Here is a 24,147-nt window from a genome sequence, read left to right on the forward strand (position 1 = left end):
TTTACGGAACGTAACGGCAATCTTAGATTTAGCGTAGACAATAAGCGCCGAGAGTAGCTTCCCTTACCAAAATGGCGAAAATTGTAAACAAACTTGTTTTGAAGTTGGAAAATTGTCTGTAACAATTTTTGTAGTAAAGAAAACACGCCGGAGTTTTAGATTGCTAAGAAGACCATTCGTATTGCGAAGGCAAATGCACGTCATTGTATCCTGGTAAAATAATAATGGAAAACCCAAAAAGAAACGGGCTTAAAGGCTATAGACTGGTCAGAAGTCTGAAAAATACATATACTGGCTGCACCTCCGGTCAGCGGTCACCTGGCTTTAGCGGCCAAATTGTCTGGTTCCCTTGGCTGGCTGCTTAAGACAGGTTAGACTGTAGATACTCTGAATCTGCTTATATAGCATTTATAGTCCAGTAAAGCTAGAGAAAGGTTGGAACTAATTGCAAAAGTTTGGTTTTTGATGGTGCATGAAAGTACATACTTATAGCTATTTCCAGAAAAAAATCGCCGTCCGAAGGTGCTAAGGGATTTTCTCTACAGGCCGTTAAACTTTACGTAAAAATTTTCATTTTTACATAGAATTCGGAATTTTTAACGGCGCTAACTGTACACCTTAGTGACGTCATTGGGTACATGTCAACAAGTTACAGCCGCCATTTTTTTAAATCTCGATGCAACCTTTGGTTTGAATTGCCATTTTCCAAAAGAATTATCGATATGTGAACAAAGGTAAGTGTGTTTCTGACGTATTTATAAATAACTGACATGTGTGTAGCAGGATATCTGGCTCACTTTGTATTTTGTCCCGATTTCGCATTGTGTTTGCTGGCCCGCTCCCGGCAAATGATACGATGGTAAAATTGAATATGTGTCTCTTAAATCCTACCGGAATAAAGTTTTATTGAGTTGCTGACTAAAAATATACACCAGAAAGTTCAAATATAGCAGTTTTTCCGAAAAATGTTAAAAATATGAGTTGCTCCTCTGTTTGATTTTTTTATTCTACGGAAGCAAATAGGGACCATGAATGCGCCAATTTCCCGATTTTGTTGTAACGTTATTTTTAAATCGAAACCAGAGCATTTTTGTCAATTTAAACAGTTTTGTTTAGTTCTGTTAAATGTTTTTGATTAAAATAATATTTTATGATCACGTTGAGATGTCTATCATTCTAATTCGGTATACGTCTTTTTTTCAGTTCAGACTCTAGTTTCATGGTATGTGCCTACAGGTTGGATTGGTGGTTGGAAACAAGTACATTCATGTTGCTGAAGATCTTTTCAAGGTATGGATTAAGTTTGATAATTATATCTCTTCATTCTGCTCAGACTAGACAAAACTATAACTATGATATTAAAACAAAAATGTAGGGAAAATTTATGTCCATGAAGTGGAGCTTGAATGATAGATCTACTATGTATAAAAAAATGCAACCTAAGTACAAGATTTAGGAGAACAGTTTGTATAGATTTAATATTTTTATATGATTCCGTTATTTATTTTACAGTTTGATTACAGTGTAGACCTATGGTGTGTGAATGAATTCCAGTTCACTGACAGTGTTTGTTTGGACCCTGCTATTTATATCATCTGGTAATTGGTCTTAAATAGATCACATTAAGCTTTATTTCACTTTTCAAATATTTCTATTTCATGTTATTCTTTATTGCAGTATTTATACAGAACCTTAAATTAATCTTTTATCTTAGATCGAACCATTAGTCGGTTATTATTGAAAACAAAAGACAATATTGTGACAATAACAATCATTTTACATCAGTATGCTTGTAATAGAATTCAGATATAGGGTCATGTTTGCGTTCATTTTTCTCTGCAGACCTGGAAATTAAGAAACTCATCTCAGAATTTTTATATTTCAGGATTTGTTCAGTTGTTCTATGTTGATCCAGGTGATATTTGTGGAGGTGAAGCTTACTCCAGCATAATGGCAGAACCAATGGACATATCATCAGATGTAAGAACATTCATAAGTCTTGTTGTATATCACACAATATCAAATACGCTACTTGAAATAGAAACTCATAATAGTAACCCAAGGTATTGAGATTTATTAAACAGATGCTTGGGTCATAAGAAATGAGGGGATGATAGACATAATCAAGCGTCTTTTATTTTATTATTAATGAATTATATATTAAAGTTGCTATACTTTATACTGGAATATATGAATTAATTTTACTGAAAAATGCATCAGCCAAGTAAGACCTATTTTCATTTTTTAAGGATAAAAGCTGTCCTATCTGCGACGAACTTTTAAAGAATGGATCGCCCACAGTTGTGATACGTGAAAAGGGAGCAATTAACATCAACAGAGCCAGTGCACAGAGAAATTCGAATATAACCGTGAAATCTGGTGATTCAGTTCACAGAGACTGTAGAAGGGATTTTATAGACTTGAGAAATGTAAAGACAGATAATAGTGAATATGCATGTGACTCTTTGACAACAAGATCCAGTTATACAACTTTCAATTTTAAATCTAATTGTTTCTTCTGCACTCACAAATGTAATAAAATATGTAGTGAAGTCCACAGAGTCGAACAATTTAATTTTACTGCAACTATAAAAGAGTTATGTAATATAAGAAATGACTCGTGGGGTAATGAGGTTCATGCTAGGTTGGTATCAGTCCTTGATTTGCAGGCTGCTGAAGCAATTTACCATCAAGTGTGCAATGTAAACTTTCGTACTTTTAAGCAGGTGCCTGACAGGTTTGCAAAAGATGAAAAAAGCAAGAAATCACCAGGAAGACCACAGTGTACAGAATTGCTGGAAGGATTTAAAGATGTCATTAACTATATCGAAAGCAATGAAGGGGCAGCACTATCAGTCAAAGAATTAGTTCAAGTCATGGAACAGACCTGTGGATAGAGAGCCTACTCAAGTAAATATATGAAAAAGAAAATTATTGAACATTTTGGTGATACAATTACATTTGTTTCTACGCAAGGCCAAGAAGATAAAATCATTATGAAACATACCGCATCTGATATCTTAAGCAAATTCACAAAAGAAAACTTTGGACTCTCAGAGGCAGAACAAAAACGTAAAATTATTTCAACAGCTGCAAAACTTATTAAGTCCGATATTGCTGATGTAGCTGCATCAAAAACATTTTATCCTTCTGTTGGTACTGTCCAGTCTGCAGAAAGGAACAGAAAGTTACTACCAGACACATTAGATTTTCTCCTGTCGTCAATTTTTTCAGGAAAGGACACTGAGATAAAGATTGCAGCGATTGGCCAGTCAATTATGCAAGCTTGTAGACCAAAGTCCTTAAGTGCACCATTACAACTTGGTCTAGCAGTTCAGGTTCACCATTTATATTCTTCAAGATTTCTTGTAGATGAACTTTACCAGATGGGATTTTCATCTTCCTATTCTGAGGTGCAACGTTTCCAATCCAATGCCGCTATGTCATTAAATGCTGTAGTCGCAGGATTTTTTCCAGGTCAGTTTCTTCAATACGTTGCAGATAATGCAGATCACAATGTATCCCAGGGATTTCACAGAAATCTGTATTAGCAGATGCCATATGGAAAGTAGGTGACTGTGGCGTTGCAGATACTGAAGAAGATATAGCTCTGCAAAGTTCATCTTTGTACGTCATCGACGGTGGGTCTTTAATACAAAAAATTCCATGGACTAGAAATATGACATTCAACACAATCTGTAGCCAGTACCTGTCTTACCTGAGGGGACGATATGACAATACAGTCGTTGTGTTCGATGGATATGACCAGGGGCCGTCTACGAAGGACATAACACACTACAGAAGAAGTAACGGAGGTGTTGGTACAAAAGTCAAATTTGAATATAGCACACCTTTTAGATCTAAGAAAGAAATATTTTTGAGAAATCAAGGCAACAAACAAGCGTTCGTGAAACTTCTGGGTGAATTCCTTAGGCAAGAAGGAATAACAGTTATGTATGCACCGGGAGATGCAGACACATTGATTGTTGAAACAGCTATAACGTCAGCCGATACTAATGTTACATACGTGATTGGAGAAGACACTGATTTATTGGTTCTTCTTATAAACAGGGTAGCAGATCATCATACAATTTACTTCAAGTCTGATACACGACAATCCTTAACACATTTAAGAAAAATATGGAACATTAAAAAAACAAGGAAGGTCTTGGGTAACAATACGTGTCGTCTATTACCTTTCCTGCATGCTCTGACAGGATGTGACACGACGTCTCGAATTTTTGGTATTGGGAAAGCTGTTGCACTCCGTGTACTCAGAACAAACACCAAGTTTCAAGAGACCGGAATACAGTTCCTAAGCAGCAGTTCAAAAGATGATATCGTGGAGTTAGGCGAAAGAGCCCTTGCTATATTGATCGACGGTGATCCGTATGTCCGTTTAGACGCTTTGCGGTTTCGGAAGTTTGCTGCAAAAGTTATGACAAGCACAGTCTTTGTTCAAGTTCACATATTACCACCAACATCAGCTGCTGCCGCGTATCACAGTCTGCGTGTTTATTTGCAATGCAGGCAATGGATGGGTGACTCTAGTCTTAGACCTGAAGATTTTGGATGGGAACTGAAGGATGGAACATACATACCAATAAAAACAGATCTTCCTCCAGCCCCGGAAAATTTGCTGAACATAATTCGGTGTAACTGCAAGGTCAATTGTGATACTAGAAGATGCACATGTAGAAAACACGGTCTTGAATGTTCAGTTGGTTGTGGAGCATGCAGAGGTGTCAGTTGTTCGAACTCAATGACGCTTGCAGAGGTAGAAGCTGAAGAAAGAGCTGAATAGAAGTTGATCTTACCAGTGATGTATCGCGTTCAAATTGGAGTCCATGTTTAACTTGGTGACACACATTATTTATGTAATGAAACAGACTGAAAATCATAACATAACACCATAAAATGAAATAATTTGCTTTGAATAATAATGCCTGTCTAAGCGGTAATAGTCTTGAATTACTTTGGTATATTCCCATTTAGTAGATGAATTAATAGTCTTAGAACACGACTAGATATATTATACTTTATAAAGTTCAGTATGTTACGCCTGATGTATTCTTACATATTATTTAAATTATTTGCACATTATCATAGAATAATTAATCAGGTGTCAAAGATAACTGCTTTTTAATTTTGTTACAAATGCATTTTGCATTTAAGAAGTAGTTAAAGTTCTAATGATTTATGCACTTGACTATTTGCTATTTTTTAACGCTCTGAAATTGAAAAATATGTCTTTATATATATATTTAAATGTACTTCAGGTAGTTAGGTACAGTTCTAAATACTTGATGTAAGGTTTATCTTCAAGTAAATGTGTATCATTTTCTTTCATCAAATTGTTATATGTCATGATTTATTGTGACTACATTTCCATGGCAACATATACTTGAAATGTTGTGAGCAACTATTTTATGTCCTAATAAAGTAAAGATAAACTCACATAATAATAATGAATTACATTTGTTGTCATAAGTAAGAAAATAATGATTATTTTCAAAATATTAATGTAAGAAGTATAATTGTCAATTTGTCTTCATTTTTATTGATTGAAGAATGTTTTCAATGCAGTTTTGATACTTATAAAATTGAATCTAATTAATTTCATTTGAAAACAATTGTATGAAATGTTTAAATGTATTTTCTGGACATAATAAATACTAAGTCTTTATAATTTATGCGAGTTTTGTACTTTGTTCCGAAATATAACTATTTGTTCGAAAGTGGGTGGGGTAATCTTACCCCTAAAATACAACAATATGCAAAATTATATCTCAGAATGACACAAAACTGTGCCAGTTACTGATTACAGGTAATGTTTTATGTAAAAGCAATCGTCCCGACACAAAATAAACAAGAAAACACCATCAAACTGGTAACAGTTACTATTTAGTGTTATTATAGCGTATTTTCAATTTTCTGACATACACTCTCATAAAGCCCCGCAAAATGTCATTTTCCAATGACCTGAGAGATGGAGATTTTTTACACAAGAAACTATAAATATTTCCCTACCATAATATGTAGAAAATGAAACTTTTGCAATTAGTTCTAGATTAGGTGCATTTTCCAGCTAGATTTACTGGACTATTATACATGTACTAAACATTGATTCAATAAGTTACGTGTATGTTTTAAATTCAGTTTGTGTAAGAAATTGCGTACTTATAGACACAAGATAAATTTGTGAAACTGGCATTAATCCGGACTTAATCTAGAAACACAATCAGATGAGATCTTGAGTAACCTGGGTAATACCAAATTCCAAAGAAATTTCCCATCACAAAGAAATTAACCATCAATGTTTCATAATTTTCGTTTTAGATATGTTTATATTCTTATATCACAAGAAAGGCAAAACAATCGCCATGTTAGCTAATTTTTTCCGTGACCGGAATTGTTAAAATTTCTGTATTTTCTTCACTATATTGCATATTTTCCATAATATTTATTTCGACAAAAAATGGCATAAATATTTTGACAATTATATGAAGTGTGTAGTATATACCATACCTGGGTGAGCTGTAGTGTATCTGTTCACAAACGCACTGGATCTCCTCGGCTATTACATCGGGAGTCTTTCTACCAACATCATTTGCCCCAACGACCAAAGCAATAGTCTGCAAACAAATATGTTTTTACAATTCAACTCAACTCAACTATTCTTTTATTTCAACCCTGGTACATGTACATATACAGCGAGGGCATAAAACAAAACACATTGTCTTTATAATATACTGACAGTGGTGCTGGAACAAGATAGATATAAATTTCATAATTTTAGAAAGAAATTATATGATAACTATAACAAGAAAGTACGTTATTCTTAGAAGGGGGGAGAGACATACAATATTGAATCAGCTACGCTCGTGATCAAATTGGTTTTCCGAAATTAGTTCTAAATAAATAACTGAATGTAGTTCTGTTCTAATTATAGTAAAGGTCAAACTAAATATAGTCAACATATACAATGTAAAAGTTGAAGTGGATTTTAGAAGAAATTTTTGTAAGTAAATATACTTTGAGTTTACCTGTAAACGATTTGGAAAATAATTTACAACATAGTCAACATGTACAATGTAATCTAAAGGAAAAAAAATATTTTAAGTACAATGTACTTTGAGTTTACCTAAAAACGTACGTATAGCCACACGTGCATAGCCACACGTGCAACTTTATTCCGAGCCACGGTAAAAAATCAATACGGGAATATAATGAAGGTGTGTGAAAATTTTAGTATAATAAAAACAAAAAAACAAATACTAATTAGAATTATTACATACTGGGCTTATTTGGTTAAATCTGTTTATCCAAAATTATCTAGTTTGTCTTACAGTATTATGTTAAGTCATTTTAGGTACACAAATCCTGTTCCAATACGCATGTTTGAATGGATTAAAAATGTTAGAAATATTTTTATAAAATGCGGATTATACAATATATAGGACACTCATGATTTTGTAAATTACACCTGGTTATCAGCCACCATTAAGCAAAAATTGTCAGATTTATTTTTAAACAAATGGTATTCCGATGTAGACAGCTCAAATAAATGTAAAATTTACAAATTATTTAAAACTGATCTTAATATTGAAGACTATTCTCCCGATTATCATATATCAACTATCAATAATCATGTTTTTATTATCTACTATTGTACACGAAACCGATTTTTGTTTCTATGCCTTTTTGTTGTCTCAGCTGTTTAAGCAATATTACGTTATACCTCATGTTGTCATGTATTGTGACCCGAGAGAAATAAAAAAAAAAAAAAGAAAACGAGCAACCTTTAAAAGATGACAAAATCTAAATTTACCAATAGTTGCATGAATTATGCAGTTCCATTATGTTCTATAAATTTAATAAATATTTGCAACATACATTACTTTTTAACAAGGACAGGTAATATCTGCGGCATAACATGGTGCATAATTCAATTATTTAATCACTAATTAAAAAAGAAGAACTTATTTTAAATCCGATCGTTTCATTATACGTAGCTATTATTAAGTGACTGGAACAGTATTATGATGTATCATGATTGGTGTGATAATCCAATCAACTAAACACGTGCCGACACCCGCTCTGATGGACGGTGATTAATCAACACCTAATCAAGGGTGCTAACAAGTTTATAGGATTTGGGTATTTCATATCAGAAAAAATTAATCAGTTTAACAAATATTAAGAACGGTTTCTTTGATATATCAATGTCAATGTCAATGTGTTTTATGCTAAACTTTTTTTAACTGGTCAATCAGAAAAATATGCGTTGTATCAGTAATTAGATTTTCATCACTTAGTACAAAATAAATTAATATTTTAAATAAGACACTTACAGAAAAATACTGTGCCACTTCATATATGTAGTCCTTGACCATGAACTCTTGTGTTTTAGCTCCCGGATACGCAAACACGGAATAAGTCTCTGGCCACAAGTACTCACTCATATACTTGACCTGGCTATGTCCTATCACGAGAGCCATAATAACGTTTATTCAGCACAAGCACAATAGCACAAACACAACACAATTCTTTATGAACAATTTTTTTCACGCAATTAATATCAAGGAAATTAACACTAGCACAATAAATTATATCCAACAAAATATTCGATATCACAATTTATGGCAACAAGCAAAGTTATAGAAGATACATGTATGGAATGAGATACAGGAACAGAATTTACAGATTTATATATAAAATATTACCTGATTGTAACAAGTTTTTTTTGTTCACAAACAAAGTTTTTCACGACGATACCTTTTGATCTTTATTAACAACTGCTTCCGTTTTAAAGCATGTTGTTTGATATATTGATAGTCAGTATGTTAAAGACAGATAATTATACAGAGATAATTGCCGGTATTTCCAAACATCATGTGATAATACTGTATAAGACACAATTAAAAGAGCTTAGATCTATAACAGTTATTGTCATGATACTTTTACAAAAAACTGTTATTTAAAATGATGTTCAAACTGCCAGTAAAATTACGTTAATTATATACGGTGATTATTGTATTACCTTGATTCTTCTTAGTCTTCTATATATTATTTACATTTTATTTTGTTCTATCTATTATTTACAATACTTCTCAGTTTGTTTCTCCTATTATAACACGGGTACTAAACAGTGCCTGCGGTACTGACTGTGCCGACGAGGATTGAAGGCACTTCGCTTCCTGTACCGCAGGTACTTCGTCAATGTTTGCAAAACGAGCAAGATCGGTGAGTGATTTTTGTCATTTTGTTACTCAAGAAGATTTTTTTCAAAAATCGGGAAATGTAGCGGGGTGTAGATGTATCTTATCTACATATCCATGCTAAAATTTGTGGCAAATGATCAATTTCCTAGAAACGTAAGGACAAATAAGTTGGGAATGAAACGTGATTTTTTCACATCAGTGACTGTTTAGACTCGATTTCTTTTCGCTGACCCAAACGATGTCGTCTCTGCCGTCGTAAATTATATTTATAAATGACATGTGATCTGCTAAAACATAAAATGTGTCCAGAAAATTTTGAATTTGTACGTTATGCCAATTTTGGAAAAGTGCCGCAGGCATTTTGACGATGCCGCAGCCCCTTCGAGGTGCCGCAGGCACTTGGAAAAGTTTCATAAATTTGGCCCATAACTAACCAAATCTCAAATAAATCGCATTCGTACGACTATATTTTATATTCACAAATATAAAAAGTTTAGCAATCGGTTTATCATCGCGGGTAATCTTAAACTATAGTACGCGATTGTTCTGGTCAGTTGAAGCAAACTGTATTTCCAAAACATTATGCTTTTTGAAAATTGCCTTCTCTGCCCGTCCTATGCTGCTCGATATGTTTTTTTTTATTTTAAGTTTTGTTTGCAGGGAATAAAATAGGTTTTTACGTACATGTAAAAACTATTAAAATTCTCCCGTTTGATCGTTTATGAGCTATACTTATTAAGTTCTCCTTTTTTCTGAAAACATTTTTAAAATATTTTTTTTTTTTGTAGATACACTTAATATTTCCAGGAAACGTTAGGCTATTAAAATAACTACAGAAAATTTCAAACATCGATATAGTTTCTGATTTTATACCGTAATAACTGTCTAGCTAGTAAATGTCAGCTGTCCACAATGGGCTCTTACACAAATGGTATCGAGATTATAATGTGAATCATCGCAATAATATTTACAGGAAACTTTTGACTATTGAGACTCTTATTAGAAAACTTCGCTTTATCACGATAATTTCTTGAAGTATCGTGACAGCTACCTACCTATCTCGTGGCAGAGGTTATAATGCAGTAATTTAGTCAAAAATGTGCTTCCGTGGTGTGGGTGTAGTCGAAAGAAGTCCCTAATAAATAGATCTTAAGTTTTCTGTTTTTTCGCGCATTTTCGCATAAATCGGGAGCCAAATGGGCATCATTCTACTCGTGAATGAATTTTACATAAAATAGGACACTTTTCATGCTAATAGTCGCTTGTTTTCGAGTTGTTTTACTTGAAAACGAAAGTAGGGTTTTTATTCTGCGGACCGCTTTCTGAAATGCGCCAATATGAGGGTACCTGACTTCAGTTGACTTGCATTCCACTGCATACTATTCAACACCCCTTTTTCTTTTCGTTTTCTTGAAGGAAATGTTGTTTCTCTGTTCTTCCATTTGTCTGTTTGTCTAGTTTCGGCCAAATATATGTCCCGATACTTTTTGAAAGTGCCTGCGGCATCTCGAAGGGGCTGCGGCATCGTAAATATGCCTGCGGCACTTTTCCAAAAGTGGCATAACGTACAAATTCAAAATTTTCTGGACACATTTTATGTTTTAGCAGATCACATGTCATTTCTAAATATAATTTACGACGGCAGAGACGACATCGTTTGGGTCAGCGAAAAGAAATCGAGTCTAAACAGTCACTGATGTGAAAAAATCACGTTTCATTCCCAACTTATTTGTCCTTACGTTTCTAGGAAATTGTTCATTTGCCACACATTTTAGCATGGATATGTAGATAAGATACATCTACACCCCGCTACATTCCCCGATTTTTGAAAAAATACTCCATGCAGTAACAAAATGACAAAAATGACAAAAATCACTCACCGATCTCGTTCGTTTGACGAAGTACCTGCGGTACAGGAAGCGAAGTGCCTTCAATCTTCGTCGGCACAGTCAGTACCGCAGGCACTGTTTAGTACCCGTGTATAAAGAACTACAGCTCTTTAAATTTTCAATATATGAAAACACTAGAACAGATTTTTTTTTTTAACAGAACATAACTTTATTCATAATAATATGACTTAAACATAAGAAGTTCCTTGTCATCGTAGCTATATACAGCATGCAGTAATAACGCTGGCGGAAAAACATATATCTTTGAACAAGTATATCTTCTGTTGAAATTGATCGATTTCCACAAACTTAACATTTTTAGAAACTTCGTAACATACTCTTTCACGTGCCATCAAAATAAATAAGGTTTATAAAGAATTAGAAGTTTATAAAGTATGGCCGTATTTTTGTTTTTTTGTACTGCGGAATAGAGTCAGTTGTAATATTTATAAAAGTTTGACGTCGCACAACTTAATTAATATTTGCAATACTAACATTCAAATGCCACATATGTAAAGTAAAGAAGGTATTCTTTCAAATGATATTACATTTATTGCGATATATATCTTATTTGGAGAAATAAATAGGACGGCCGTAGTTTTCATTCTAAAAAAAATGAAAGCGTATGGCCAGAAAATGAGTCGATATTATATGTATATTCTCCGTACTTTCTCAGCATAAAAACTTATTTTAAGTTTTATATCTAGCAAATACATAACCTAAGCTTTCATTAGATACCAATTTTATTAAATTTGATCAATAAATTAAGAAATAAATGGGTACTGCAGCATGGCCGGATTTTTCATTAAATTCTTTACTGGATAGAAAGGACGGCCGGATATTACACTTTGCCTTTTAGTTGTTCATTGATTTGCTTATATTTTTCAGCTTGTAGCATGATTTGTCTGCTCTTAAGTAGTTATATTTCTTTTACTGACTTCTGACAGCTGTTAATCAGTCCATAACAAATCTGATTTTATGTTTGATGTCTTAAACCATTTTCTAAAAACGCATTAGTGTTCTTTTTCAGTTCAGTGTTTTAACTTCTAATTGCTGTTAACTAGCATAAAATTAGGCCTAGGCCAAGATTAACAGATGTATTTCAGGTTTAACGAATTTGTATGTATAATTTATGTACTATTTATAAACTGTGATTTGCTAATGTTGTAATTCTATTTAATAGGTACACCTTTATTATGTTATTAAATAAACATTTGTTATTTATGTCGGTCAATGGCTATACATAGCTAATGTTGTCTATATTATTATATAACACCGACTTTAAATAAAACGTGTATCCTGTATCTTGTATCTTAATATTTGCCTTTGTTCATTAATTTTAAGAGCAAAACCGTCAGGCTTACTGTCAAAACAGAAAAATGTATGCAGAAAGAAGATAGAATCTGTATGACCAGCTTTTCAAGTTAGATAGGCAGCGCCTATTTTCATATTAACTATCCTTTCATTTATTCAATATAAAGAACTATCCTTCGTGGTATAATTGTGTCGGAAAATGGCGTCGTTATTTTCTTATTTTAGTAATGAAACGAACGTTTTGATTGGTCATTTAAATAGAGCCTTAAATAAGAATTATTTGGATTTTCAACGATTTCTAACAAACCTTTACCACTTTAAACAGTTTTTGACATTACCTAGCCTCACTAGTTTCAATATGTGCAAGAAGATAAGGTAATTTGTAGTAATTTAATAATTTATCTGTAAAAACTGGTCAGTGTTGACAGAGGAAATAGCCAATGAAAACTGTTGTTGCAAATACTATCGAATCACCTGTAATTTCACAAAAAAAGAAAATTTGCCGAGAAATTCAACCAAAATGCTGTACCTTGAAGATTATTTAGAGAGTAAGTGATACACTTTTGATTTGATATGATTAGTTGTGTGTAGAAGACAGATTTAATCGGTGTATACGTTTATTTGAATTTTGTTCATTCTTTCTTTCAGTGATAGAGAATCTCCCCATGGAGATGAGGGAACGACTCACAGAAATGAGAGAAATGGACCTGCAAGTTCAGAGTAAGCATTTTACGTATGCACAGGACAGGTGTATGTTTTTGTGTTTTGTTGTAGAAAGTTAAGATTACTCCCCTTTGATTAAAAAAAAATTGCAGCAGTTACCTCCCTTCAGTCAGAAGAAGTCCAAATAATTAGAAGAAGAAGTTGTCATTTGACGTTCAACATTTCTGCCCATTTTTGACATTTTACATTTTTACTATCAAAGCTTTTTCGTCTCTAAACGGATACTATCAAAGCATTGCAGCATCCGGATATATTCGATTTTGTAGCCCATATTGATGCGCTGCCTGTCTTTGGACTTGATTTATTTGGGTTAAAAATTTGTCTGTATGTTGATCAGACTTTGGAGCTATATGGCAGCTGTGGTCAGACGAGGGTCTCATATGCTATGGCCTTAAGGAGGTAGGTTACCTTCATATTTATAAGTGCGCATGTCCAACCGGAAGCTAACGTGACGATTTACGACGACGTTTACAACAAACTAAATGTGTTTGTATATTCATTTTTCTGAAAACAAATCATGAACCTGTCTTCGACCTGATGCTATATGGTTTAATAATGTAGAAATAATGAATAAATTGCTGCAGAAACGCTTCAGAACAATGTTGCCTTTAAATGACGTCATTGACGTCATGACGTTACGTGTCAGTTACCGCGCAAAATTAATAGCTTTTATCTTGAAAGTTCGTAATTCTGTGCATTTCCTTTATTTTAACTATTTTCAAATAACCATTATTTGCTAAAATATTTTTTATGAGTCTTTTGCTCAGAATAATATTCAATATTTTGCTTCTTTTATGTAGTTATATTGAAATGTTATGCGGAATGTAAGAAAATGGATGATGGTAACCAATGTTATTTGGAATATAGTTGGGTGAAAGGTTACTTTTTACGGCTATTTTCAAATAAAAAATCTAGCAGTTTGATTTGTAATACCTTTTTTTCAGGGTCCGTTGATAATTTGTTACTTATATACTAAAACTAAGATCTAAAATTGTTCAAATTTCAGTAGAAAATAGTGGTTTCTTAAATTGAATTGATGTTACCATGGAAACGAAGCCCGTGACCTATGTATCTAAATGTAAAATTCAAAAGCGTTGACACTGATCTATTTAAGAAACACAGCTTCGGCTTTTTATTTTCATTTCAACAATATCCATGAGAACAGTAGCAGCAAGTTGAACGATTTTTTCATGAAAAATACCATACGAGGGGTACTGCTGTAAGTATTCTAACCTGTGAAATGTGTTTGAATAAATGCAAATAACATGAAAATGTAACTTACTTTAGAAATAATATGTTTTAAAGCCACATTAACTAAAAAGATAATCTTATTCAATATTTTTTTATAAGAAATTGCGACAAAAAGCATGATAAAAGCTACTTTAAACATCTCTGTTGCCATGGTTACTTTAAACTTTAAGAAAAATAGGGTACCATGTAAAGTGCATGGTATTTTGCTAATAATATTACCCAAATAGTCCATGATGGTCATTAACAGAATGACACTGAAGCCGTCGAAAACCCCTATTTTTATACATAGTTGTTTAAAAATGAGAGAAAATGCGTTACCATGGAAACACGAGCCCCGCGACATATACATTTTAAGCTTATATTAGAAAGCTAACGTGCATACTAGTAAAATTATCAATTATGCAGACTTCTACGGATATCAATGAAACTAAAATAATCTGAAAAGTGTTAAATTTCCGTATTTTCCTTCTTCTTTCAATATGAAATACGTTTGGAGGGTCAGTTTCTTCAAACCTGGATAAAAATTGAACTTGAAGGGACAGAGACAAACGAAATTGAGATTGTAGCAGTTAAAACTTCATATTACACGAAATACAAAAAAATGCTGCGGTTCAACTAATTTGAATTTACCCTTGTACCAAGGTAACCTACCTCCTTAAGGGGTTGGGAGTTGACCTTTATATTCCTGCGGAGGAAACCTAGAGTTTGATTGGCCTTTTCGGTTGACCTAGACGGACCGGACCAGTACGCGGACACATTTCGCCCTACTTTACTAACCTGTGAAAAATCTGCCGCAGTTTTGATCATCTAGTCTTGTTGACAGTTCAGGTGGGCCCTTCTTGAAAATTTTACAGGAAGTTGCACATGTAAACAATGCATACATGCCATATTTTCAGACGGTCAATAAGGGAGATTTGCCTCAGCAGGGCTTTTTTTAAGGGAGATTTGGGTAAAAATAAGGGAGACTTTTATTTGCTCATTTTTTACGCGCTAAATAGCCGTTTTCATGAAAAATCATCAAGTTTTTTTACATTGAATTGATGAGTGCAGCCAACAGTTGTGTACAGAATGCATGATTATTACTTAGCACTTAACTTAATCCAAGGAATTTCAGAATTCCATGAAAGATTGAACCAGGAACTTTGTTTTTGCTTTATATGTTGATGCTTCGATCTGCATCTGGAGTGAGTACGCGTATTTTTTTGACATGTTTAAGCATACAATACTCAAAAGATTGTGGAGATATCATGTCAAAACAGTCTTTTAAGGGCAGTCATTTCTTTTTATAAATGAAGTTGTTAAAACAAAAATGAAAGTCGTTCTTTTGCTGGATTGTCCATATTTAGATTAAAACTACATGTATTTAACCTAGGAATTCTTCTCCCATTAATTATTGCAACATGACAATATCACAAAAGAATTGCAGTCAATTATTCGGGCAGTATGAATTGCAATTTATTTCATAAAATTCACTTATCCGAATTCATGTTTGTCCGAAATTCTGTGTAGTCTGACATTAACTCGCCAATTTTGTTAAGTAGTTGTCGATTTTTTGCATGTTGTGCAAGTATTTAAATTGAGAAACATAAACTCGATGTTAGCACTTAAACCTGTCTCATCCTCTGATGGCTCGATAAATACGGGAAAAGAGTGTTTCCCGATAAATATTGAGGTCAGCGAAAACGAAAGTACACTTTGGCAGGTGGCGGTAAAATGACGTAATTTTAAGACTGGTTTACATATTGTTTTGAAAAACTACGGATCAGTGGCTTTGATGTTATTGAGTCAGTCTAAAATCTCGCATGCACATGTTTACAATTGCCTACGGGTAAGATTAAATGGTTAATTGTTTGCAGATGTTGACAGTAGGTGGTAAGATAATTAATGCCTCAGGCATGTATCTCTCGATAAACAAGCTAGGGATTATAGCAACTATGAAAATTATATTTGAAGAGTATTTCCGGGCTACTCGATATTGAATTTCAAGTATTTTCTAAAGGTCTACATTGGGTCCGAGATACGGTTTTTCGACAGAGGATTTTTTTTTACGGGAGGTTTTCATGTCCCGACGGGAGACCGGGAGATACACTGAAAATACGGGAGAAAAAGTCTCCCGGCGGGAGATATGGCATGTATGAACAATGTACTGCGCATGCGCTACCTTAAAATTGCTTCGCATATGCTATAATATATATAGCATATTTTGTCAAATATGTCGTGTTTAATTGTTTGATACCATTATGTATATAATTTATCATGAACTTTCTTTTTTTTTAATTTAATGTACAACGCCAGTGAATATACTATGTGTAAAATTAGGCGTTTAATCAAATAAAGCAGTTTTCAGTTTTGCTACCATCACAGCCAAAATTATTCATATATTTTTACCAGTAGGCGGACATCCAATAAATCTCCAAAAAGTTGAGTCAAATTAAACAATTCCTTTTCTAAATAAGTCTTTTGCGATTTATTTCCAGAATTAAGCAGGAAACAAGTTTAAAAACTTGTCCATTGATGTAGGTATTTATAATTAATTTACCTCAATGTTACAATTGACAAACAAGTTTGTTTTTGGCAGAGATATAATTTTTTCGTCAACTTAATACAGTTTTATAATCCGGTTAATCAGGATGTGTTATTATACATGTACATTACCGGAAGAATGTATATATACATATATAGCTAATGTTATTGATGTTATTATTGTCATAAAAGATAGGGTAAAACGCATAGACCTCACAGAACATGTAAGTGTCTAATTATGTGGGCGTCCAGTGAGAGATCTTTTGAGATAAGCAGTGGTTAGGTAGCCGGTTCAGGCTACTAAACCCAAGGTCTATGTAGCAGGTTCTGGCTTCCTAGACTAAAGGTCTACGTAGCTGGCTCTATATATACATATCGTATATAAACATGTACGTCAAGGTAGCCAGCTCTTTAATAAACTGCATTATAAACGAAATAAACAGGTAAATCACAAAATTAATAGTAAATGATAAATCACAAGAAATGTAATTTATTTAACTAATATAATGATCCTTTATAATACAGTGCATTAAAGCCAGCTACCTTGACTTACATGTTCATATAGTATGTATTTTTAGAGCCGGCTACCTATCTATGTAGCTGGAACCGGCTACCTAGCCACTGCCTTTGAGATATCCAAGCCAAGGTACTTTGCTGAGATGACAGATTCTAGTAGTGTGTTATGCAGGTAGAATTTTGAGGGTATAAGATGTTTCCTTCTTCTGACATGGATAACTTGACATCTGGCGGGATGGAATTCTGTATGGCAGTCCAACTCCCACTTTTCTAATGTTTTAAAGTTTTTTTGGAGGGTATTTTATTTTCTAACAGAGGTGACAGTCATGTATATTGCGTGGCATCTGCAAAAAGACACACTTAAAGTGACTTAGACTTGATATTTTGTGTGAGATCATCATTTATGTATGCTAGGAAGAGTATGGTCTCTGAGTCTGAGCTTGTTCCGTTTAGGATTATGGATTGAAGCCGGTTGTCAAGGAAGCTCTTAATCCATGTAAGGGTTTTGCCACATATGCCATAACTAATGCGTTTTAAATGGGACTTTCTCTTGGCTCACTTTTTCGAATGCTTTCCTAAAACAGTGAAAGTATTGAACTATACAGTCTAACCTGTCTTAAGCAGCCAGCCAAGGGAACCAGACAATTTGGCCGCTAAAGCCAGGTGACCGCTGACCGGAGGTGCAGCCAGTATATGTATTTTTCAGACTTCTGACCAGTCTATAGCCTTTAAGCCCGTTTCTTTTTGGGTTTTCCATTATTATTTTACCAGGATACAATGACGTGCATTTGCCTTCGCAATACGAATGGTCTTCTTAGCAATCTAAAACTCCGGCGTGTTTTCTTTACTACAAAAATTGTTACAGACAATTTTCCAACTTCAAAACAAGTTTGTTTACAATTTTCGCCATTTTGGTAAGGGAAGCTACTCTCGGCGCTTATTGTCTACGCTAAATCTAAGATTGCCGTTACGTTCCGTAAAAGATAGAGTGGTTTATATTTTTTTTCAAACACAATTAATTTCTTATAAATTTAATAGTATTTTGATGACAGAAGTATAAAAAATTCACAAATATTATGCTACTAATTAGTTATCGAGTATTATCTTTAACCGAGGTCAAACTGTGAACAACAAAATTGACACGAGGTGACAGTGTGACACGCTAATTACCGATAATTACTGGCCATTTGATCATAACAAAAGGGGATTGGTTATCAGTTTTAATTGAGAAGCTCATGTCATTTTGTCGTTCCTGTGGTGAAGTCCCGCGAAACTTAGCAACCACGTGCTTCTCAAAATCGGGTATCTTCGGCGATTATTGCCTAAAAATAATTGGTTTTGGAAGAAAAATGGCCGCTGAAAGGGGTCAAATACGGCGGTCGGGAGGCAATTTCGGTGGCCGCTGGCCGCGGACGGCAGGTGGCCGCTGAATAAAGTGATAAAATAGAGGAAAATCCGTCGGGGGCGTCATAAAATGGCCGCTGAACGGAGGTGACCGCTGATCGGAGGTGACCGTTAGTACAGGTTAGACTGTAGTGTCATAGGATCCAAGATGCAAGATTTCCACTCCCCCCCCCCAAAAAAATATATAAAAACAGGAAATAATGGTAAATTACTGGTAGTCATCAAACATTGAACAATTATTTTGGAAATCAGCTGTTGGGTTGCAACGCTTTTATACCGTATGTGTAATTCATGTATTCAGAAAGTCTCTTTTTAGGTAGCGATTAAAGTTGACAGTTACAATATACTGTATATTTATTGGTCTGGTTACAGGATAGCTAGACATTTATTAAAAAAAAATTCAAGGGTGGGTGGGAAGAGGTGGGGGGACAAAAAAATGTACATGATGTTTACTATGTGCTGTACCTCAGACAGTTCTTGCTCTAACTCTCTTCAGGGCAGTCTTAAATTATGTGGTTTATATCAGTTTGTATAAAAAGATATAAAATTTTAATGCAAAACCATTTAGCTTATGACTCGAAACTGACTTAAAGTCACCTGTAAAAACATCTTCCAAGAGATCTGATAGTGAGTGATTAGACAAGCTCATCCCGAGTACATTGTGCATGGATGTGCTAATTTGGAAAATAAAAGGATGATTTAAATTTAGTGACTTACGAGCCAGAAGAGTTAAAGAGTTGCAAAAGTGAATGGGTGAGTTTTGAGATACAAAAACTTGAAGAAAACAACGAAAATTATAGCAGGTCTTGAATCAGAAAAAAGTTGAGTCTCCAGTTGAAAAATACTCTTCTGAATGAACTTTAAGTTGACCCTTTTCTGACTTGTAAACAGAAGGACAGAAATTTTCATCAACATTACTGTTTTGATTGATATACTGAAAAGCTGAAATTAAGTTTAACAAAGTATGAAAAGTCTTTACTTTTTCCACCAGATTTAGGCAGGGTTTAGAAACACTTAGAGCCAGAGGGTATAGATCAATATATATTTTTTTATTTACCACACTAGCCCTTATCATGCTGGACATTGTTGATTCTGCCTTTGCGACCAGTGTAGATTATGATCTGTGCAGTCTGATCATGATCTGCACTGTTCGCCATTCAGCCAGTATTATTTTGGCACCACTTTTAACAGTTAATGGTACTGTCCAAATTGAAAGACAGACAAGTTCATTATAGAAATTTAGCAGGGTAAGGGCTAGGCATACTTTAATATTCCAGTATGTCACAAACATCATTATGTAATTTATGTATTGTGTACATCAATTTATGGATGATTCTGTACATAGCATTCATCGCTGAGTAACCTAAATATATGTCTTCTCATGAATATTATGTTTGAAAATAAGTAAAAAATTTATATCACCTGTGTAATATACTGATATATGTGTTATAATATAAAAAACTTCTATTTGACCAGATTCATTGGATGGTTTGGATGAAAGGGTGAATTCGTTTTTCAAAAAATGTACACAGCCAAATGTGAAAACTGATTGGAAAGAAGAACAGTTTGGAAAAATTAAAAAGGTAAAAAGGGGTTTCTGTTTATTTAAGGCCTAAATTGAAATTACATATGAGCGTGTTTACCCTTTACTTTACTTACTGACCCAAGTTTGTAGCCGCAGCCCAATAAATTTTTATTGCCTGGTCAGTAAAAGAAACATTTATATTCAAGTGAAGTTTCCTATTCATTTGTTTTCTAATATTTAAAATTAAAGATATTATTCAATTTACTGTGCTTAATTTTAAAATCATCATATCTAGGGACTTACTCATTGTCTGTCTCTAGTTATAAAATTCTAATTGACTACCAATTTACCAAAGAGAGCAGCTCATGTTAACCACTTACTGGTTGTGTTTCTGATGATTATATAATGGAGTAGCACAGCCCGCCCGCTTAGCTCAGTAGGTAGAGCGTTGGTCTACAGATCGCGGGATCGTGAGTTCGATCCTCGGACTGGGCGTATGTTCTCTCCGTGACTATTTGATAAACGACACAGTGTCTAAAATCATTAGTCCTCCACCTCTGATTCATGTGGGGAAGTTGGCAGTTACTTGTGGAGAACAGGTTTTTACTGGTACAGCTACAGGAACACTGGTTAGGTTAACTGCACGCCGTTACATGACTGAAATACTGTTGAAAAACGGCGTTAAACCCAACACAAAAAAATAGAGTAGCACAGTGATATTGTTGTCTAATCATCATACCAAAATTAAAAAGAAAAGTTATTCTAAGAATTGCAGTCATTCAACAACCCCACCTTTTATAATGTTTACCCTCACCATCTGAATCAGCCAGGTACTTTCACATTGAATGGAGACAAAAGTTTTTGGCTCACACCCACACTTTCGAAAAAAACTATGGTTATAATTTGTTGATGCACTATATTTTACAAATTTAACAGTAAACAAATAATTTTCTTGTCATAAAATGGATCATAATTCTAGCATAAAACTGCTGTTTTTGTCATTTCAGGGGTGTTTAACAGGAAAGTAAACATATTTTGATAGAGAGATTCTAGCTCTGATGCACTGTTAATACATCCTGTTTTTTAGTCAAGGGTAAACATATTGGGTCCAAATAATGGGTAATTTGAAAGGAAATGATGTTAACATACAGTGCTGACATTCTCGCAAATTTTTATGGACATGTAATGATGTTGATGGACAATGTATTCATTTTGTTAATAGGTTTTTGACACATTATTTTGATAGAATAGCATTAACACATTTGTTTTGTGTAAAAAACTTTTGAAGAATCCCCCTGGATCCTGCATGTGACTGTTAAAACATGAAAAAATATGCTGTCCCTACAGAGAGCTTGCCTGCTTAGCTCAATTGGGAGAGCGCAGATCTACGGATCACAGTGTCTTAAGTTTGATCCTCGGAAGCGAATGTTCATGTGAAAATTTGATTATAAAGCCATTGTGTCTGAAATCATTCATCCTCCACCCCTGATTTATTTAGGGAAGTTGGCGACAGGTTTGTACAGGTACAGAACCCAGAACACTGGTTAGGTTAACTGCCTGCCATTACATAACTGAAATACTGTTAAAAAACGGCATTAAACCCAAAACAAACAAAGCTTTCCCTACAGAAAAATAGTAAATTTGAACACAGTGAATATCTTCTGTTTACAGGAATATTACAAAACTTTGGAAGATGCAGATGAAAAGGTACAGCTAGCGAACCATATCTATGACCTGGTGAGAAATCTTTTCATTTTAGAATATTCATTTGTCTGCCATCACAGACTGTCAGAAATACTTCTTGTGCAAGTCGCTATAGTTTGTAATTGACAGAGGAGTTCCAGGCTAAGAGTGGTTTTGTAAATATACAATATATGGGCCTTCGTGGCTGAATGGTTAAGGTCGCTGACTTCAAATCACTTGCCCCTCACCTATGTGGGTTCGAGCATCACTTGGGTCATTAAATTCTTAAGTGAGGCAGCCACCCAAGCTTGCTTCAAGAAAGGTCAGTGGTTCTATACTGGTGTCTGCTAGTGATGAAATAATGCACCTGGAATCTTCGTCAACCATAAAATGCTGGAAAATAACAATACGGCCTATAATTTCGACGGTGCAACGTTAAACCCAACAAAAAAAATATATAAAATAGGGTTATTATAATAGTACCTTAATGTGCAATGGTGTATTCAACTAAAGTTGAGCCGTGCCATGGGAAAACCAACATAGTGGCTTTGCGACCAGCATTGATCCAGACCAGCCTGTGTATACGCGCAGTCTGGTCAGGATCCATGCTGTTCGCTGACAGTTTCTCTAATTCCAATAGGCTTTGAAAGCGAACAGCGGATGCGCAGGCTGGTCTGGATCCATGCTGGTCGCAAAGCCACTATGTTGGTTTTCTCATGGCACGGCTCAGTTGATTTTGTCAGGCCTGGATCCCACGAGGTGCTGGCACAAAGTGTGATCCAGCCTGGAAAAATCCAAAGCAGCTGAATATGCCATTGCATATCAAAGGACTGTTTTGTCGCTTGAAAATGGTTGTATCAAAGTTGTCGAAGATCAGCATTCAGAGTAAGATGTTAGCAAAAATTCATTAAAAATGCAAGTTCATAAAATTATTAATGTTCAGCAAAAACTTACTAGAAGTACAACAACCATAAAACTACTGGTCTTTTTATGAATTATCTCCCTTTATTGAATGTGCATCCATATTTTGTGTCCTGTCTGTAACTTTGTCATTCATAGATATCAAAGATTTCAAAAAAAACTTTGCAACGATAGTTAGCATAGTTTGAAGATTTGGCCCCTGCAAGAAACTTATGTCATTCCGTCTTTTTGAAATATTTCCCTTTATTGAATGTCCATCCAAATTTCTTGTCCGGTGTGTAACTTTGTCATTCATGAAGATTTTAAGAAAAACTTGGCACCAGTGGTTAGCATAACATGATGAGATGTCATGTGCAAGAACCATAATTCTCTCCATATTCTTTTTTGAGTTATCTCCCTTTATTGAATGTTTTGTACAGGGCATAACTCCAAAACTACTGTAGGGAATGTATGCAAATTGCACACAATGATAGAGGACGTATTTAGAAGAAGTGCAGTTTACATGGATCATAATCTAATCATCTAAATAAGTGACTTTGTTGAATTCCAGTCCAATTTCATGTCCAGTCTGTAACTTTCTTTCATGAATGGATTTGATCAAACATTTACCCAGGTATTACATATCAGTTACCACTTCCATTCAAATGAAGCAGTGTAGGGCTTTAGGGGCATGCACTTTTTCAAAAGTAGTCTCCTGTTACTTTGAAAATTTGGTTTATATTTCCATGCAAGTTGTTACTGTTGCCATAATTATGTCTCCCCTAGGAGACATATTGTTTTTGCCCTGTCCTTCCGTCCGTCCGTCCATCCGTACGTCACGCTTCATTTCCGAGCAATAACTGGAGAACCATTTGACCTAGAACCTTCAAACTTCATAGGGTTGTAGGGCTGCCGGAGTAGACGACCCCTATTGTTTTTGGGGTCACTCCGTCAAAGGTCAAGGTCACAGGGACCAGAACATTGAAAACCATTTCCGATCAATAACTAGAGAAGCACTTGACCCAGAATGTTGAAACTTCATAGGATGATTGGTCATGAAGAGTAGATGACCCCTATTGATCTTGGGGTCACTCCGTCAAAGGTCAAGGTGATAGGGGCCTGAACATTGAAAACCATTTCCGATCAATAACCAGAGAACCACTTGACCCAGAATGTTGAAACTTCATAGGATGAT

The 24,147-nt window shown here is 34.5% G+C and overlaps 2 protein-coding genes across 3 annotated transcripts in view; both read left to right on the top strand.

Annotated features, from left to right (window-relative positions):
* The first annotated feature begins 559 nt into the window (after positions 1-559).
* Positions 560-5,656, top strand: LOC123527311 (uncharacterized). 2 transcript variants are annotated; one of them, XM_053521843.1, is made up of 5 exons: positions 560-734; positions 1,204-1,290; positions 1,513-1,598; positions 1,886-1,980; positions 2,250-5,656. In XM_053521843.1, exon 5 carries the CDS (start codon positions 3,680-3,682, stop codon positions 4,802-4,804), a length of 1,125 nt encoding a protein of 374 aa, XP_053377818.1. In that variant the 5' UTR covers positions 560-734; positions 1,204-1,290; positions 1,513-1,598; positions 1,886-1,980; positions 2,250-3,679; the 3' UTR covers positions 4,805-5,656. Both variants share the same exon structure in this region, with proteins under 2 accessions (XP_053377818.1, XP_053377819.1).
* Positions 5,657-12,820: 7,164 nt separating this feature from the next.
* The window catches only part of LOC123529151 (inhibitor of growth protein 3-like), a 38,416-nt gene continuing 27,089 nt past the window's right edge, over positions 12,821-24,147 (top strand). The window contains exons 1-4 of the mRNA XM_045309372.2: positions 12,821-12,975; positions 13,076-13,147; positions 20,321-20,427; positions 22,041-22,106. Of these exons, the coding sequence (XP_045165307.1) occupies positions 12,948-12,975; positions 13,076-13,147; positions 20,321-20,427; positions 22,041-22,106 (273 nt within the window). The 5' untranslated portion in view covers positions 12,821-12,947. The remainder of the gene's footprint in view (positions 12,976-13,075; positions 13,148-20,320; positions 20,428-22,040; positions 22,107-24,147) is intronic.

The sequence above is a fragment of the Mercenaria mercenaria genome, chromosome 13 (genome assembly GCF_021730395.1).
Source record: "Mercenaria mercenaria strain notata chromosome 13, MADL_Memer_1, whole genome shotgun sequence".
NCBI lineage: Eukaryota > Metazoa > Mollusca > Bivalvia > Venerida > Veneridae > Mercenaria > Mercenaria mercenaria.